Here is a 17,434-nt window from a genome sequence, read left to right on the forward strand (position 1 = left end):
AATTGAAAATAATCCAAATGGAAATCTCTTGGGATGTGTTATTGGACAAGGGTAGGAGATGCTGCAGCTGCTGCTTTGATCAGTAAACTTCTTTGATACACTTCTTGTGCTTTGTCAGTGGCAGTGAGAGCCCTGATTGACTCTTCTGTATGAAGTGGTTAATTAAAAATGGTTTACATTTAAATTGATACTTTCAAAGCAAAACAAAAAGTATCATTCTGGTCTGTTTTGCTTAAATATCCCTTTAACAAGCATGTTGGTGAGTAATGTCAGTGTACTTGCACGTGCTTCCTTTGTCCTTCTGTTCAAAGGTTTTGTCTACTTACAAAATGAAAAGCAGGGAAAACATGTTACAGTACTGGCATTATACCAAAAAGGGTTTATGAAAATTTAGACTCCTTTCAACTCCCAAATGATTTTTCTAATATCTATTTAGCTCAGTATGTGTATGTATTTATATATGTATATACGCGCACACACATATGTAAAATTTTCCCATTAATAGTAGTTTCCAGAAGTGTTAGCATTCTTTCATGTGAGAGTAATTTGTTCTAGGGGTACCTTTTAATTCTCAGTGTCATTTTTTTATTTTTAATTTTTATGTGCTATAGATGATGTATACCAACTTTTCAGACCAACTAGCAGCATATTTCCGAAGAAGTATTACCAAAAGGAGAAAGGGTTCTTTTTAAAAAAAAAAAAAAATTAAATGTTGATGGATTTGTTTTTAGTATTGATAGATTTTTGTAATGTTAGAAAGCCCTTCTGGTAAGGGTTTCCCAAGCAGGCCCTCTTGCTAGGAAGAGCCCTAGATTAGTTAGCAATTATACAAGCCTTTCGTACAGAGGAATGGCTTTCAAAGTGCATAAGGTCTTCTGCTTCTTGGAGACAGCCGTATGTGGCTAGCAGCTGAAGATGTTGCCGTGACATTTTGCCCAGTCTCTGCCTCAGATGTCGATGCCTGCGCAGGAGGGGCAGCTTAATGGAAGGTGAGCCGTTCTTTCATGTGCCACGAGGGAATCTGCACCGCTTCCAGAATCCTCCCAGTCAAATGTCTTTCGCAGAGCCAGTAACCCTTGGGACAGGGCCAGGAGGTATGTCTGAAGGCAGCAGTCCCTTAAAACACATACTTTAATCTGCCGTTGTGTGAGAGTCACTGTTCTAAGTCTTACAAGAATGCCAGCAATATAAATTGTTAATTGTATGAATGCTAACCCTTGGTAATGTAATAAGAAGGACATTACTGAACAGTGGCTGTTCATAGAGGCTGTTACATAGCCTCCAGGTGATAAACTTGTTTCTAGACGGTTTCATTTGGCTGCCATACATTGCTGTTGTCATCCTGCAGTTTAAGGAGGACTTGTTTCTGCTCTTCCATTTGTCTCCAGTATTTCATCACTTTTAAAAGTGCAGCATCAACAGTTTTTCAGCTTAATTAGCAATATGTTCAGTTATATTTTCCCTCAAGGTAGTAGGTGAGGAAAAGACAAATCTTTAATACCTAGGCACAGTATAAAGTAGAACAACCTTATGTGCCACTCCACTCCTGGAACTTGTAAGCTCTCTGTTTTACATAACAGCCTAACAGAAATAATGGTCATTTGGATATCTGCTTTTCCTTTGTTTGCTTTAACATGAGGTAGGGGTTACATTTCTAGCACCAGTAGCTGTCTGGGTCCTGTATGTCTGTCCTCATTTCATATTTTGATTTGTATCGAACCCCGTTATTGTAGGGCAGAAAATGAGATGCCACTGGGCAGTTGTCTCTCTGTGCTACTGATAGATATTTTTAATTAAGCGTAGGTGTGGAAAAACAAAGGTGGTGGTTTTCTTCTGCCCAGTAAGGTCTGGGCTCGCCATGTAGCGAGAAGTCCAGCGTTATTTGAGCAGAATGTCCTGTGACAACTCGTGTTTTCGGTCACAATGATTTTGACTTGGAGGTGTCTGCCACACTTGAAACTTTCACCCGCTTCCCTCGTGGACTAGCAGAAACGTTTTGTTGCTTTTCCCTGACTGCTGAAGGAGAGGGTAATTATCTAGGTCAGTGCTTCCCAAACCTTTCTGGTTGCGACCCTACTTCCATCTCCGAGCTTCGCTTCTGTCAAGCTAAAAATCTCTAATGCCAGCATGAACAGTTGGCTTTTTACAAGGTGGGTGACCCTTCTTGGGGTTACGGCCTCTCGCTGGGGAGCCGCTGTTCCAGCCGTGTCTGTCGGGCTGCTCACGTTCCTGCTCCTGCCTTTGGCATCCCCTTCAAATACCTCAAATACTGTAATTCGTCTCAGATAGCAAGGTTGTTTAATGAATTTGTACGGGTACAAAAAGATGGTCTGGCACAATATCGGATGTGCAGTAAAAAGGTACGGGTTTTTAGTGCTTATTCCAGAGCAAGCAATTAGGTTTCTAATGCTTTCACAAGGGAGAATAGTACATGCTTTTAGCTGAGTTGTTAAAAAGCTGTGCTGCTATATCCAGGCCTATGAATCGATAGAGGCCTTGAGCAAGGTGATACGGTTAAAATTCCGTGGAGCAGAAAAAAAAAAAAAAAAAAAAATGGTCTTGAAACTTCTGATTTTAAATGGAAAATGTATCTTTGTGACATTGGAGTTCTCAATTGCAACACTAACTGCATTATGGAAGTATGTAGCAGCTCCTAAGAAACAACAAAATTTCAATGTATAAAACATCTGGAGGAAAGTGTTTGCACAGATACAAATATAAACACACAGTCATAACAAACAAGCCCTATAGAGGCTTGAGAAAAATGATTTAAAAGAAATCAAGGCGGTATTTTCCAGGAAGACAGCTTCCCACTGTGTGTCTCCAGAAACTGCTGTGAGCAGAAATGCTGTTACCCTGCAGAACAACAGCAAGTGGAGGACTAAAAGTATGTATACAATGTTGTTTATGGAAGCAGTTCCCATTTTGATGTGTATTTCAATTTCCAGGTTATCTTAAAGCTGTTGATTCTGGTATTTCTTGTATAGAACATTCTGTAAATCTTGGAATTCAGTCTTCCCTCTATGATTTTATTTCTAGGGTCAAAAGAACCAAGTAAGCATGTGGTGCTCCCTGTATGTTAATGCTGTGGTGCACAAGAAGTGACCTTATTGCTGCAGCAAGGTGCTGGAAGTATTGCACTTAACTCTTATTATGCCTCTGTTAAAGATACCTTTACGATTTTGGGGTTGTTCCTGCCTTTCTCTGTGGTTTGTTCCCCTTTTTGTGAGACTAGGATAATGCATATTTAATGCTCGGGGGGTATTATGGATGTAAATGATACTGGTAGATGTACCACCATTTTCAGAGTGTTGCTCTCTTTATGTGCAAAGTCCAGCCAATTTAATTACATAGATAAAGAATTAAATGCTGTTTTATTTTTTTCTACTTCTTTCCATTCTGCCTCCTGCTCCACACCTGGTAACTGGGCTAAGCCAAAAAATCTAGCTTAAAAAGAAAAAATGAAATAATCAAACAAAACAAAAACAGTAGGGGAGGGGGGGCTGGTTGGGAAGGCACAGTGCTACTGCCAGCACCAGGGCCAGCATGAAGGGACAGAAATCATAGCTCGAGGAAAAAGCAGCGTTTTAGTGGCAGCTCACTTCTAAATTTACTTAATGTGGTCATAAAACCTCAGGCTAAAGCTCTTCATGTAGATTAGTGTGTCTTAATTGTAGCATGTCCCGTGCTCGCTGTTGGTAGAGAAGCTCTTCACCCTAACAGTTATGAGTGCTGCTGACCGCGTTCTGGAACAGCACCGACAAAAAAATGTTTAATGGGAAGAAGTCTCTGGTTAAAGTCTTTTCCTGGGTGATATGGGACAAAAATTGGGTACAGCAGGACAGATAACAGCCACCCCATAGCTGGTCATCCAGAATTAGATCAACCTTGTGCCTCTCGATGTTGAAGGTGTCAATGAACTCTTTGGTCATTCATTTTCTTGTTAAAATATTTATTAAAATTGATTTTAAATATTGAATAAAGAAATAATATTTAAGGACAAGATACTGTAAAAATAGTGACAATCAAGTTTTTATTAACACAGTGTTTAATTACATGTGACTTCAGGCTATTAAGCCTGAGCCTTTGAAAATCAAAACTTTTCAAAGGTAATTTTCTGAATAAAGTAGGCTTAAAGTTGGAAAATGTGATGATTACAGTCACGGGGTAGTCACTGTGTTTTCAAAGTGACTGAAGAATAGAATTCTTATTTGCAAAAATAATCAATGTGATGTTTACCCTACTTACAAAATCAGATTTAGACAAAGATCCTCTTGAGAAATGATGTTTTATTTCCTCCCCTAATTCTAGTGCCTTGGTTATTGAATGTTTGTGAAGTAATTGACGTTTTGAGTGTGGTGGTTTATTTTTTGTTCACCAGAAGCTATTCTATAAAACTTTCCATTTCTATTATAGTGCAGTTTCTTTTGTTTGCTTAATATTATTGATTGTTCCTATGGAAAATGTGAATTTGTCTTCTCTAAAAGCAGAAATTGAACTATTTTAACTCTACCAATGTACTTAAGGTAGACAGATCTTAAATTTATTTTCCACAATTCTCTTTGTATTTGTCTTTCTTAAATGACTACGGTGTACTAACTGCTAAACAGCATCTTTGCTTTTTTGGGTTCTCATTTCCTTAGCATGATAATGTGCATTATTTTTGCAGCTTGGCTATTTATCTTCTGAGTTTTCTTCCCTCATTTGCTAATTCTGAATATAATCTGTCTGTTCACATTTTATTTAGTGTTCTTCCTTTGCACATATGTATGATTCTTTCCTTTTTTTTTTTTTATGCCAGTGCGATGGTGTTACTGCTGAGCTGCTATTTCTGTTAGAGGCTGCCTTTTGAGATGTAGGTACTTGGGTAACTTGTTTTATGGCAAAATGAAGCAATTTGTTCCCTCCTTTACAAGCTTTTAGATTCGGTTTATGCCTGGTTACTCAGAAACGAGCGGTGCTGCGAGGTGACTGATTTACTGCTTCAGGTGACTGCTTGTGCTGTGCTGGTGTTTGGTTCTGGTTGCTTCTGAGATCTCCCCAAGTGTCGCAAAGGTAAATGCAGAGCCAAGGTGCCCAAACAGCCCTAATAAAAGGATGCTGGAAATCAGTCCAAAATCAGAGCCTGAACTCAGGTGTAAGCGTTGAGGCACCCAAGAGGCAGGGAAGGGGATTTTACCCCTTGTTGGATGAGTAATCGCTCTTCAGTGGAGTGTCAGGGAGGACAGCTTGGGTAACAGCCGTGTGCATCCGCAGGGAAATGGATTTCTGCCTCTTTTAACAATGAGAATGTTCAGATCATCTCTGGATAGGAAAAGAATAAACTAATTTGGGGGAGAAGGATTAATTTTGCTGGGGGGGGGGGGGGGAGTGGCAAAAGAGAGGTTTGGCAGAGTACACCAGATTTTATAGCCAGAAGAAACCCTCTTTAGTGGTGCAGCCTGGGGCTAGACGTATTTAGAATGGCAGCCTCTGGGAGCCACGTGCTAGGGAGAGCTGCAGTGAATCAGCTGGGTAAAGGAAGGGAGAAACCTTTCTGAATGAATTCAAGAAAATCTATTCTAAAATAATTTATACTACTTCCTTTTTTTCATCTGTCTTCTGTAAGCACTGGTAGTTGCATTGTCTGCTTTGGAATTTGTGATTTTTTTTTTTTTCTTGCATTTTACTTCAACCTGCTCTGACTTCAGATAGGCTTCAAGATAAGGAGCTTTGCCTGAAGATGTGAGAAACTGGTCAGTGTGCCGAGAAAACCTCAGTAAGGGCTGTGGTTCCCTTGTGAAGCCTTCAGACTGTGCAAAAGGAAGCCTTACAGACAGCGCAGAGCAGCTGAAGCTCTGTCAGTGTCAGGTCAGGAAGAGGGGTGTTTGGATACCCAGAGAGAAGTGGGATGGTTCCCTGGTGCGTACCTCTGAACCCTGAAAGTTCCCAAATTGTTGGTCGGAGCCAGTCACTGTGAAAATTTTAGTCTTGAAGCTCTTTTTGAGGATGTCTCTGAGGATTTACCTCTAGTCAATACAATGAAGACTCTGCTAAACCGTGGGAGGTGAGAAATAAGAGTGGAACCCAGGGTGCCCACTTCCTGTAAGTGTGCCTTCAGCTGGACACGAGGAAGTGACAAAATTTCAAGGTTAATATCCCAAATGCATAACATTCCTAACAGTTTGGTTACAGTTTTATTGAAGAGAACCTATCAAAACGTAACGTTGGTAACTTAGAGGAAACTGAAAAACGTTTCTGAGTTCCAGCTGGAACTCTCTCTTTGGTTGACTTTGCAATTTGGCTGAAATAAGTCAATTCTAGCACGTCTGAGTGTTTGAATATTTAAACCCTCTGTTTATTATTACATGCTAGGCACAGATTTGGCTCAAAGTCCAAACGGGGTTGCATGAAGTTCATGAATTAATGCAGTGATACAGAGGGACTTAAAAGAAAAAAAAGTTGTGCCCACCTAAGGTCAGCTAAGGACCATAAACTTCTTTCCTTCAGCATTTCACTCAAGTTGAAAATATTGGTTCTTCCCTTCTCTGCCGCAGCTTGTTATTGCTTAGCTGAGGGCCCGTTCTGAAATGGTTTAAACCATTTTAGAATGCAATTGCATCTATAATAGAAAACAATTAAGCTTATTTTTGAGACAATAGAACATACATATTAACAGGAGGCAGTTATTTAAAACATATATCATTTAGGGATTAGTATTCTTAATCTCTTTGAAGAAATTAATAAGATTCTGGAGTTTTCAGAAGCTCAATCCTAATGTCTATTCAAATGTAATTATTATGTGAATTGCACTTTAAAGTGAACTTCTCATGACTCCAATGGAAAGTGTTTGGGCTGCACTGAAAAGCTGTTTAATTGACTTTAGCAAGGGTGTTTGTAGAAATGGCAGATGTGATTTGTCCTGAAGCATTTTATCAAGCTGTTCCAAATCCTACAATTAGGCAAACATCTATTTCATATTCTGTATGACTGCTGCCTATAATAATAAAAACTGCAGGAAGTTACCCATTGCACTTCTTCATCTATCACATTTTCCTTCCCTTAATGTGTAAAAAGCGGGAGGGAAGGAAAGGCTCAGAGTGTGCAGGGGGGCTGACAAGTGTGTTTGGGGTGGCTGAGGGCAGCGAGGCATGCAGGCAGGAGCCCTTTGGATGCTGAATCCAAAGTATCAGGAAACAGGGAGCTCGTTGCTTTCCTTGAGGTTGCCAGAGCTAAAGTGACTTTGCTGGTCTCAACTATTGTATTCTGTAAGGAGGATTTGTTTGTAAATACCCAAAATTGTGAGTTCCTCAAGTACCAGGCTGGGTACTAACCCATAAATATGGTTTTGTCACCATTTGCTTATTTTCTTTTGCAGCTTTGTATCCAATTTTGCTTAGAAGTGCCAAAAAGACCTCCTTTTTTCTGTCTGAAATGATGGTGAGGCTTTCGGGTTTTTAAACTATGGCAGCAACTGGAAATATTTTGAAGAAGATAGCTGAGTGCAATATGATCTGATTGGGGAGGGAAAAAAACAGGGTAGGGAGAGCATGTAACTAGACTGTTAATTTGTTTTACAGAACAGATGGTGTTTTGGTTTGAAAAGCTCTAGAACTAGAACATACAGATTCCTATTACAAAATACCTTCACTTACTATTTTTCATAGAGGGGTTCTAAACTTATCACCGCTCAGTCTTTGAATTTCCTCGCAAAATCATCTCAAAACCTTGTCACAGTGGAGATTTTAAGATATTTAATGTGTTTTTCTTTCTAAAAGCTGTATTGTTGTTGTTTTAGCACCATGTTTGAAAGCTTAAAAACCTCAATCCCAGGCTTCTGTTGCAGTGCTGACTCAACAGTAACAGACTGCCCACCATTCACCAGTTCTTTTTATTTATATTCATTATTTGATTTATATTTATTATTTATATATTATTTATATATTTAACTTTTATTATTGCCCAGATTTCTTAAATTTTAAATAAATTAAAATCCCACAGTCTCTTGTAGCGGACAGCTTGTCTAGATATACTAAAGGCATGTTAATTTATTTTTTTTTTTTCCTTAGAGAACCTGCCTAAATGCCAATGTTTTCCCTCCTTCCAGATCCTGACGTTTGAGACCAAGAACCCGACCGAGCTGGCTGAGCGGTTGCGCTCCGTGTGTGGGAACCAGAGCAATGCTTACGCTCGCCTGCTGGAGTACCGGCTGAACGCCCTGCGCGGACTCTGGAACGCCCAGCGCCAGCTGGCCTTGGAGGAGCAGCACGACCGGGAGAGCTCGGGGGACGAAGAAGCACTGGCCTTGCTCAAGCGTCAAGGCTTGTTACAACAGCCCGAGCAGGCGCCCTTCACTTCCCGGATGGGGCTTCTCCTGGTCTTTCCTCTCATTCAGTCTCAAAGTAGAACAGACCCTTCCCTCTGTAACATAACCGCTGAGGTGCTATTGAATTGCCTTCGAGACTGCCAGCCTTTGAGCTTGACTAAGGAACCAGCTGACTGTCTCAATGGGATAGAGTCTCTGCTGTGCTCCTGGCTGGAAGAAACATCTGCTTCGGGCCATCAGATTCCATATAAGCAAAAAGAAAATGCTGCTGCTGCCCTAGTTGCCTTGGCTTGTGCAAGGTAAGGAAACTGGATTGAGATGTAGTTGTGGTTGATGTGGATAGGAAGTGTTTGTATTTCAAGGTGGGAATCAAAAATGATGTGACTGCACTGTTGACGTTCTTTTTTGGTTTATGTTAGTGTTTTTCTCTCTAATATTTAAATACTTGCTTGGAAAGGGTAAAACTGGTAAACTAAGCATTTATTTTTGTGTGTTTTTAGCATATGCAAAAACAGAAGGATCTAGGTTAGAAATGTCTCTTGTGCATATTGCTGCTTCTACTTCAACGATCTCTTCTAGGAATGGTTCCAAATGTTTTTTATCATGGAGGGAAGTTGTCTCACTCTTCCCTTTGCACTGCCCATTAGTCCTGTAGCTTAATGCATCTTTCTTCACATGAAGAAGTGGAAAGCATCGCTGCCAAGATGCAGGGCAATTCATTTCAGATTTCACTGTTGCCCTCTTCAACATACGGAGGCATTTCTTATTTGGTTGCCAGTGAGTTCAGCTAACGTAGGTTGAACTGTCTGTGTCCTGTATGGTTTTAGTACAGCATCAGGCAATCTAGGACAAAATGGCCATTACAGCCTTTAATATAGGTTGACCAAAATGGTTTATTGACATTATTGACATCCTTCTAGATCCTTCTGGTTTTAGGCGATGGGGCTTTGGGAAGCAGATAGGACCACAAAATCTAGCCATGTGAAGGTGGGTCTGCAGTCACGAGTTGCCTTTTGCAAATCTTGGCCTTAATGTTTAATATTTCTTAGATTGCATCTTTCTCTGTCAAGTTTAACTCTGCTTTAAGATGTTGAAGTTCTCAGGAGTTGTCACAATTTACTTTAGAAAGCATTTCTTCCAATGAAAAACAATTTCTATTGTACTTGTTCTAACAAAGTCAAAGAAATCTGCTGCATGTGGCAAACACTTGAGCACTGGCAGCTACCTTATCTGAAAAGCGAAGCACTTGAATGTAGCTCAGATAAATAAGTTGGGTTTGGATTTGGTAAAACAGGATCTTTTTTTTTTCTTCTTCTCCTAGATGTGGGTTTTCAGAAGCTATGGCCTGTTGTGTTCTGGGTGACTCTGTAAAAGACCTACATTTCAGATGCAGCTTTTAAATGAAAGATGATCTTGTATTTCCTTGCAAATCTGCCTTGTGTTGCTTAGAGTTGAAACATCCTAACATGCTTTGTTACCTGTGAAAGCCCTCCATTTTTCCTTTAGATGTGAATGTTGTGTGTTGGGTACTTTTTGTAAAGGATAAGCCTTCAAAATGAGATGATTGAGATTCCTAGTTGCAATTTTGGGTGCTTCATATTACTAAAAATAAAACAGGATGAATATTGATTTAAATAATGAATAAGGTGCTTTGAAGTATTCAGTGCCATTTTCTTCAAGCTGAGTTTTATCAGTGAAAGCATTAGGCTGAAGATGAAAGTGGGGAAAACACATTTTTGGAGGTGCAGGAGGAGACAATGGCAGTTAGAGTTGAAGAGCCAAGGCTGACCATGTGTGGCAGAAAGCAAAAGGCTGAGCTCAGCAGAGTGCTTGGTAGGGATCTCTTCAATTCATCAGTCGTGTTTCTGGAGAAATCAATTCATAACCGACTATTATATCCAAGGCGCAGTCAAGAACCTTGTATTTAGCTAGGCTATTGTGCCTGGAAATACAGCCAACCACTTCTTTCAGAAAATGTAACTTCTTCCTAACGTTGATCTTTCAAGTAGAAACTGTAGAACATATTTTTAAACCCCTCTGTATCTCTTTATTTCTACAGAAATGCAGTGTTTTCCTTTATGTTAACATACAGATTCCATAAGTTCTCCCTTCCCCCCCAACAAAAAAAATTAATGTTATGAATGAGCGAACACTACAGTTAGAGTTACAAACTCCGTTTGTAAATACCACAGTAAAATTTTAAAGCAGCACATTTTTAAGCAGCAGGATCAGAAATGACTTCTACTTTGGTTTAGGTTTGTTTTTTTCAAGTAGTCCTTGTATACATTTAAATCTATCTTTTTGGAAGGGGAAAAGCTTCCAACTTTGTGTTTGGAAGCAAAATAATCAGACTCAATAATAAACTGATTACTTTGGTATTTTCTGTTTTATTCAAGAAAGCCATCTCTGAGTGTGTCAGCAGCAGCTCTTACTAATATTTCTGGCTCAGCCCCAAGGAAGACCCGCAGATTAGGTCAGAAGATCTGAAAGCAGTTAATCAGCTACAAGAAATATTGAAAGTAGCTTTAGTAGATGCAAACCTGAGGCCTTCTATCATGTGCCTAGGTTGCTTTTACTGCACAAGTTGTTTATGATACAGCTGCTGCTCTCCCTACCTGCATGGGGCTTCATCCTCTTCCAAAAAGCCAGGGTGACTCAGAGGGGCGGTTTGCCAGCATGCTGCCTTTATGTTACCCTCTCTTCCTCTTTTCACTTCCTCCACAAAAGGATGAAAATCATCCAGAAAAGAAATGCAAATTAGAAAAGAATCTTGATGAAATATCTTGGATATTCTCTCTTTATGATGCTGGATATTATATTCTGCATAGATGCTGTTGTCTGTGTGCATTCAGTCTTGCTTCAACAGACATCTTTTATTCATGTTTTTCTTATCCTTTTAGAGGGTCGCTGAAAACCTTTGTTCATACAGTGCATCTATTACAGAAACAGACTGATCTAGGATCCTTGCCTGTGGCTGATGTATTATACAGGTTGGTAGTGACTTTTTCTAATTGTAGCACTTTTGCACCAGCTCTGAAAATGTGTAAATGCATTTACAGATTAATGTCTTTAAAAGTGATTAAAAGGCTTTAGGGTTTTTGAAAGCTCTAGGAAAGATTGAAGTTTACTCAGTTGCAGAAGGAAAACATTAGGAAGTAAAATCTAAAAGGATCCACTATTTTTCTAATGAAATATTGATGATTCTTTTAAGCATCTTTTGAACTCTGACAGAGGAAAAATTACGTCTTTAAAAAAAAAAAAGTTGTTTTTTAAATAATCTTAACTTCTGATGTGGGTACTTTTTGCCGTCACTGTTCTTTGTGCAAATTATATTTTTGTGCTTTAAGGTTGTTGCTTTTGGAGGGGGGACCTGGATCACCCTCTTGTTTGCTTGGAGGAAAGCATATAGTGTCTTGGGGCTTCGAAGACATGTTACCTGCACCGGATGCTAACACTAGTTCCAGCGGTGAAAATAAAGGTAAATTATTTCGTGTTTGTCAGTATCAGCAGAGGAGGACAAAAATACTTTGTTTTGATAATTAAAAAATAGTAATAATGTAAGGCTTTAGAGTTGAAAAGGAGTTCTCCTTTTCTGCTGGAAGTCACATTAAAGCAACTACAGTATGTGTCAAATAACTGAAAGCTGAAGGGCTTAAAAAGGCCCTCGGGGGTGAGAATTGGACCTCACAAGAGTGTCCTGAAGCCTGAGATTTAATGAGAGGGGAGAGCAGCAGTGGCTTGGGCACTTTTTTGAATATACAGACTATGACAACACTGAAGTTTTGAAAACATGGACCTAATGTTTCAGGCATACTAAGTGGTGTACTTTGCTTGGCTTGTCATACCCATTCTTATTAAGCTAATCTAGCTAGATATGTAAATAACTTTTTGTAAATTGATTTACAAATGATTTTTTTTCAGATAGAAAAAAGTATCCTTTTTATAGGTTCATATTAAAATGAAGAGGGTAAATCCTAAGTCTGATGTATTAACATTAGTTACGTTAGTGTAGCTTATCATTTTTTTTTTTCAAATACAAGCTCTTAGGGTTCCGAAAAGTGTTACTTTTTCATTGCTGAAGATCAGCTCCCCTTTTGAATTGTCCAGTAGTCAGGTTGGAGCAAAGCTTCAAAAGCTGTAGCTGTGGTGACCCTCTCTGACTTCAGTGGGAATTTTGCAGAGAGGTCAAACTGATTTACGGATATTATCCACTCATTAGTCTTTCAGGACGTGTAATTTATTTGTCCTGTGCAGTATCACTCTATCCAATAGCTATCGCTGGCAAAGCATGTTTATTTTTAGAAGTACAAGATCATTGTTCTTTCCCCCCTTTCCCTGTTCCCCTTTGTTTCTGTTGAATTGGTCTTATATTGTTATTTTTAATGTTTTCCTTTGCATTTCTTTCCCTGAATTAATTCTCAGTTTTTCTGCTTTGCCTGCTTACTATTTTTGCAATAAATAAGAGACTTCACGAAGCTTTTGAAATATTAGGTCAAGCTTTGATGACATCTCATTAAGTTTAATGCAAGCTGTAGGAAATTACAAATCTGAGTAGTCATTTTAGGCTATCTGGAAATTCAATGAAGACATCCATATCTTGAAGTTCTCTTGCTGCAAGAGTGACTAGATATTTTTTTTTCTTCCCCTAGATGACTGTTTGGATTATGTGAACTTCAGTAGGTTGGCTGAAATGGTTTATTGACAGCCCTGTTACAAGGCTTTGTCTTGTCTGTCTGTTCTTGATTGTTAATAATTACTACTCTGTGAGTGACAGAGCTGTGGTAGAAATACGTTTTGTTTCAATTTAGCAAAGTTCAGAGGTGGAAGGGGCTGCTGTAGAAGAAGCATGGTGTTGCACGAGAAATTAGATCGAGGCTCAAGATTAAATTACTTCTTCCACGCAAACAGTATGTTAGAGCAGCGGTGGTTGTCCTGAGCTTGTGTAGTCATAAATCTTGCTTCTATTTTATCTTGCTTCTAGTTCTGGGTTCTGAACAATACCTGTTGCAAAACCAGAAGAGAATGATCTTCTGCTCCTTTGTGTCATTTTGAAAGCATTTTAATAGCAAATGCCTAAATTGTTTTACATTTAGGTAAAGGAATTTTCCACTTGACATGAGTTCTGTTGCTTGGTCCTGTGTTCCTGTTTATAGTTGGGTATGCTAGTCTGGTTCCTACAGTACTTACGGTTTTGAATAGTGTGCAGAAGAGCCAGTTTAAACTTATGGCCCAAGCTTCTGTTAAATACATATATATACACATAAAAATATATCTCGTTTATATATAAATCAATATATAAATGTTATATATTTCAGTAATACCAGAATACTGGTCATTAACAGAGAAATGAGAGTACAACACAGGAAAAGAAAATTATTCAGAAACAGATGATGCACTGTTTTTTCCATGATTCAAATGAACTACTGTCGTTTATTGTCTCAGAAGGGAAGTTGAGTGACTAGTACCCAATTCCTTTTATTTGGCAACACTTGGAAATTTAAATTAGCCTTACAGTGTTTGTGCAAGTTGTGTGCAATCCAGACACCACTTTAAATGTTGAATAAAAGGTAAAGAAGCTGCAGTAAAAAGAGTAAGTTTTGACTAGGTTATGTTATCTCTTAGAACACTGAATAATAAATTCAATATTAAAAAAATGGTTCTGACTAGTCAGTTTTGACCTGTCTTGGGCATCTGTTGGTTTTCAGTTGCTCTTGTAGCTACAGCAGAAGTGTAATGACCATGGAGAATTTCTAGTTTTGTGTTACATCAAAGGTCTCTGCTCTATTCTTTCTTCCTGATTCAGATGCAGACTTAGGACGCTGTCTTGCAGCAGATGGGCTCTATCTTTATACAACTAATTCAGTGGGCAGAGGAATAAGCAAATTGGGATCTGGATTACATGGTACTTTGCGGTAAGTGACAGCATAGTTGAATATTTGCTAGTCTGCAGATCTGCTTGGAAAAAAAAGTAAATTGTTATTTTAGTAAACCTTTCTCAGATGTTAGGAGTAACAAGATTAGAGTATATTACATGCTTTCATTAAGAGTTATTTTAATGTTTTGGTCTTATCTGAAAGTCGTCTTGAGTATTTTCTCTAGAATCATAGAATAATGTAGTTGAAAGGGACCTCTGGAGGCCACGTAGTCTAGCCTTCTGCAAAGAAGTATAGTAGCAGAATAGCTGGGATTTCAAATCTTTATTTTTGAATGTAGATTAAGTTGGTTTATTTTTTGCTGAGAGAGAGATACTGTAGACTGTTTTTATGTATAGCTGTAAGATTGCTGGATTTGTAAGTGTGTTTTCTAATTATGTAATTGACTGTATAAATTATTAGTGCAGATTTGACTAACTGTACCTCCTTTATTGCTTAGAAGTCATGAGGCTTCTTATGCTTAAAACCTTTGCAACAGAAATTGCTGACCTAAATTGACTTGAATTTAAGTTCAGTCCAAGTTCAAGAATGTGGTTGTGAATTCTTCTTAGAAGAATGAGCAAACAAACCTGCAGAGTTATAAAGAGTTTTAATGTACTGCTTTTTTTGTCAGTGGTTTTGTGTACTGCCGTAACGAGGAGCTGGAGACTGGGTGGGTTGCTTTTGGCAACAACAAACTTCTTCATCGGCCCGTCTCTTTTGATAATAAGCCTCACTCCCTTTTCCAGGTTGTGGATCAGCATACCCTTCAGGTAAAAGGAACAGCTAGTATGTTCGTTGCAGAGTTAGTGTACAAAAACATTCTTAAGTTATCACAGTCACTTCTAACTCTTAAGTAGTGCTGTGCTTGGAGTTTCTCCTTTCTACTTTGTGAAACTGCCTTTTATAAACCCCAGTTATAAAATTGCCTTGTAGAAGTTTTAAGTTATACTAAAGATACTACTTTCTTTATGCATGTGTGTATGTATATGCATTTACATGTATGCACATAGACATTAGCTGTATTATGTTATGGTAGTATTGTAAGAGAATATAGTATGATCATATTATAAAACAATAGCAAAAATTGACTTCAACTGAAAACGTATTCTTCCTGACCAGCCGTTATTCAGGTTTTGTTTCTGATTTAATTGTGTTTTGTAGACAAACAACTGTCCTCCTTTTCAAAATTGATAGTGTTCTACTTTGTAGTTTGCTTTTTTTGTTTTTCCCTGTTATGGTTTTAAGGATGGATACGCATATTCATGTCCAGTGTATTTCCTGAAATTGTTTGGATTCCCACCCTCTTCCAAAGCTTCAAGTAATGCTTCAGAGAAGTCACAGAAAGTAGACAAATTTTTAGTATGAGCGTTTTCCTTTTGGTACTGTGACTATGCTTTCAGTCATTTGAGTGAAAAGAGCTAATCCTTTTATTTTTAGGTATGTCAGATGTTCAGGTGTGCAAGCTGTTTTGTATGCAATAGATCAATTTGGCAAATGTTGCACAGTAGCTCTTCAAAACAAATTCATGTAATGTTGTGTCCATTAAAAAGCCTCTCGTGGACTAACTTCATTTGATCTTATGTATCTAAGTATGCTGCTCATATTCAGGAGAACAGACTTCAAAATCAGAACTATTAAGGTGCTCTTTCTGTTTTGTAGGTATGTCAAATAATCCCAATGCCAGTAAATCACTTTCCAGTTGGCAGTACTATGACTACCGTGCATCTTTCTTCAGATGGTACATACTTCTACTGGATTTGGTCTCCTGCAAGCCTCAATGAAAAAACACCCAAAGGCCACTCGGTCTTTATGGACGTTTTTGAACTTATAGTAAGCAAATTTAGTTGTCTTCTGCGACCCTGAAGTTGGTAGCATGACTACTGCTTAATTAAATATCAGTATTTTCAAATAAACATAACAGGTCTGGATATTGATATGTAATTTGAATAGCTCTTTGTAATGTGTTTACAAAATAACAGAACAGAAGGTGTATTGTTCAGCTCTATCTTCAGAGGGCATACGACTATCACACTCACAATATGAATTGTCTTGTAATGTAAAACATACTTTATTATAATTAGTAATTAAGTTTTATGCTGAGACAGTAATTCAGTATACTAAGACTTAAAGAGCTGTTTACTGTGGATCTGCTTCATTGTGTTAAAAGCTAGTCAGTTCCTATGAGTTAAAGTACAACTGTTTTGTCTACTCTGCATTTTACAACCTGAAATGTTTTTACGTTGTATGGCAGTCACTGATTCTACTGTAAAACCAAATGCAGAATAAGCCTGGAGAAATGTATCAGTAGTTTGAACACTTTTCTCTCAACAGCTCATATGTATGTAGGTATGTGTATGTATACATGTACATACACTTCTGTGTGTATTTTAATTTGACAATGAAGCACCTCAATCTAAAGATTTATTTAAACAGAAGAGCTTGGAGTAATTCACAAACATCTAGTATTGAAAATTAGAATTATACGGGGCCTTAGCTTTGATGGAGTACTTTGGGAGCAATATCTGTACTTGTGCTCAGTCGTGGTTGCACAGCTGCTGTACATAGTGGGGTGAGCTGAAAGTGCACAATGAAAGAGCACAATGTTCATGGAAAATATCTAATGCCACGAATCAGATCGTCTCTTCATTAAGAGATGTGGTTTAAGAAAATCATCACTTACACTTCTTGGCTGGTAAATGTTTTAAGGCCTCTCTTCACAAAAACTTGCCAGTGAAACAACATTAAGCTTACAGAGACTTTAAATATTTTTAAAGTTCAATAAATAAACTTAAAACTATGGCAAGTAGCTCTGTCTTCAAGAGCAGAACAAGTGGAAGATATACTTCTGAATCATGAAGTCACCAATGAAATATACATCTGTGTAGTTTTCATAACACATTTTTCCCCCCAATAAATTTGACACCAAGGTTTAAGTTTGTCTTCCTACCCAATACGTAATATTGTTCTGGTTTATTGTTCAATTATTCATTGTTAATTGGTCTACAGACTTCACAGAATCATAAAATTGTCTAGGTTGGAAGATCATCAAGTCCAACCTATGACCTAACACTAACAAGTCCTCCACTAAACCATATCACTAAGCTCTAAATCTAAACTTTTTTTAAAGACCTCCAGGGATGGTGACTCCACCACTTCCCTGGGCAGCCCATTCCAATGCCTCACAACCCTCTCGGTAAAGAAGTTCTTCCTAATA

At 38.3% G+C, this 17,434-nt stretch overlaps 1 protein-coding gene across 4 annotated transcripts in view; it reads left to right on the forward strand.

Moving 5' to 3' along the window:
- HECTD4 (HECT domain E3 ubiquitin protein ligase 4) overlaps nt 1–17,434 on the forward strand; it is a 70,224-nt gene that overhangs the window by 2,288 nt on the left and 50,502 nt on the right. For all 4 annotated transcript variants that reach the window (XM_038187298.2, XM_038187301.2, XM_038187299.2 and 1 more), the window contains exons 2-7: nt 8,087–8,604; nt 11,206–11,295; nt 11,653–11,783; nt 14,109–14,217; nt 14,852–14,990; nt 15,880–16,050. In XM_038187298.2, coding sequence (XP_038043226.1) covers nt 8,087–8,604; nt 11,206–11,295; nt 11,653–11,783; nt 14,109–14,217; nt 14,852–14,990; nt 15,880–16,050 — 1,158 coding nt within the window. The remainder of the gene's footprint in view (nt 1–8,086; nt 8,605–11,205; nt 11,296–11,652; nt 11,784–14,108; nt 14,218–14,851; nt 14,991–15,879; nt 16,051–17,434) is intronic.

Source organism: Anas platyrhynchos, chromosome 16, assembly GCF_047663525.1.
Source record: "Anas platyrhynchos isolate ZD024472 breed Pekin duck chromosome 16, IASCAAS_PekinDuck_T2T, whole genome shotgun sequence".
NCBI lineage: Eukaryota > Metazoa > Chordata > Aves > Anseriformes > Anatidae > Anas > Anas platyrhynchos.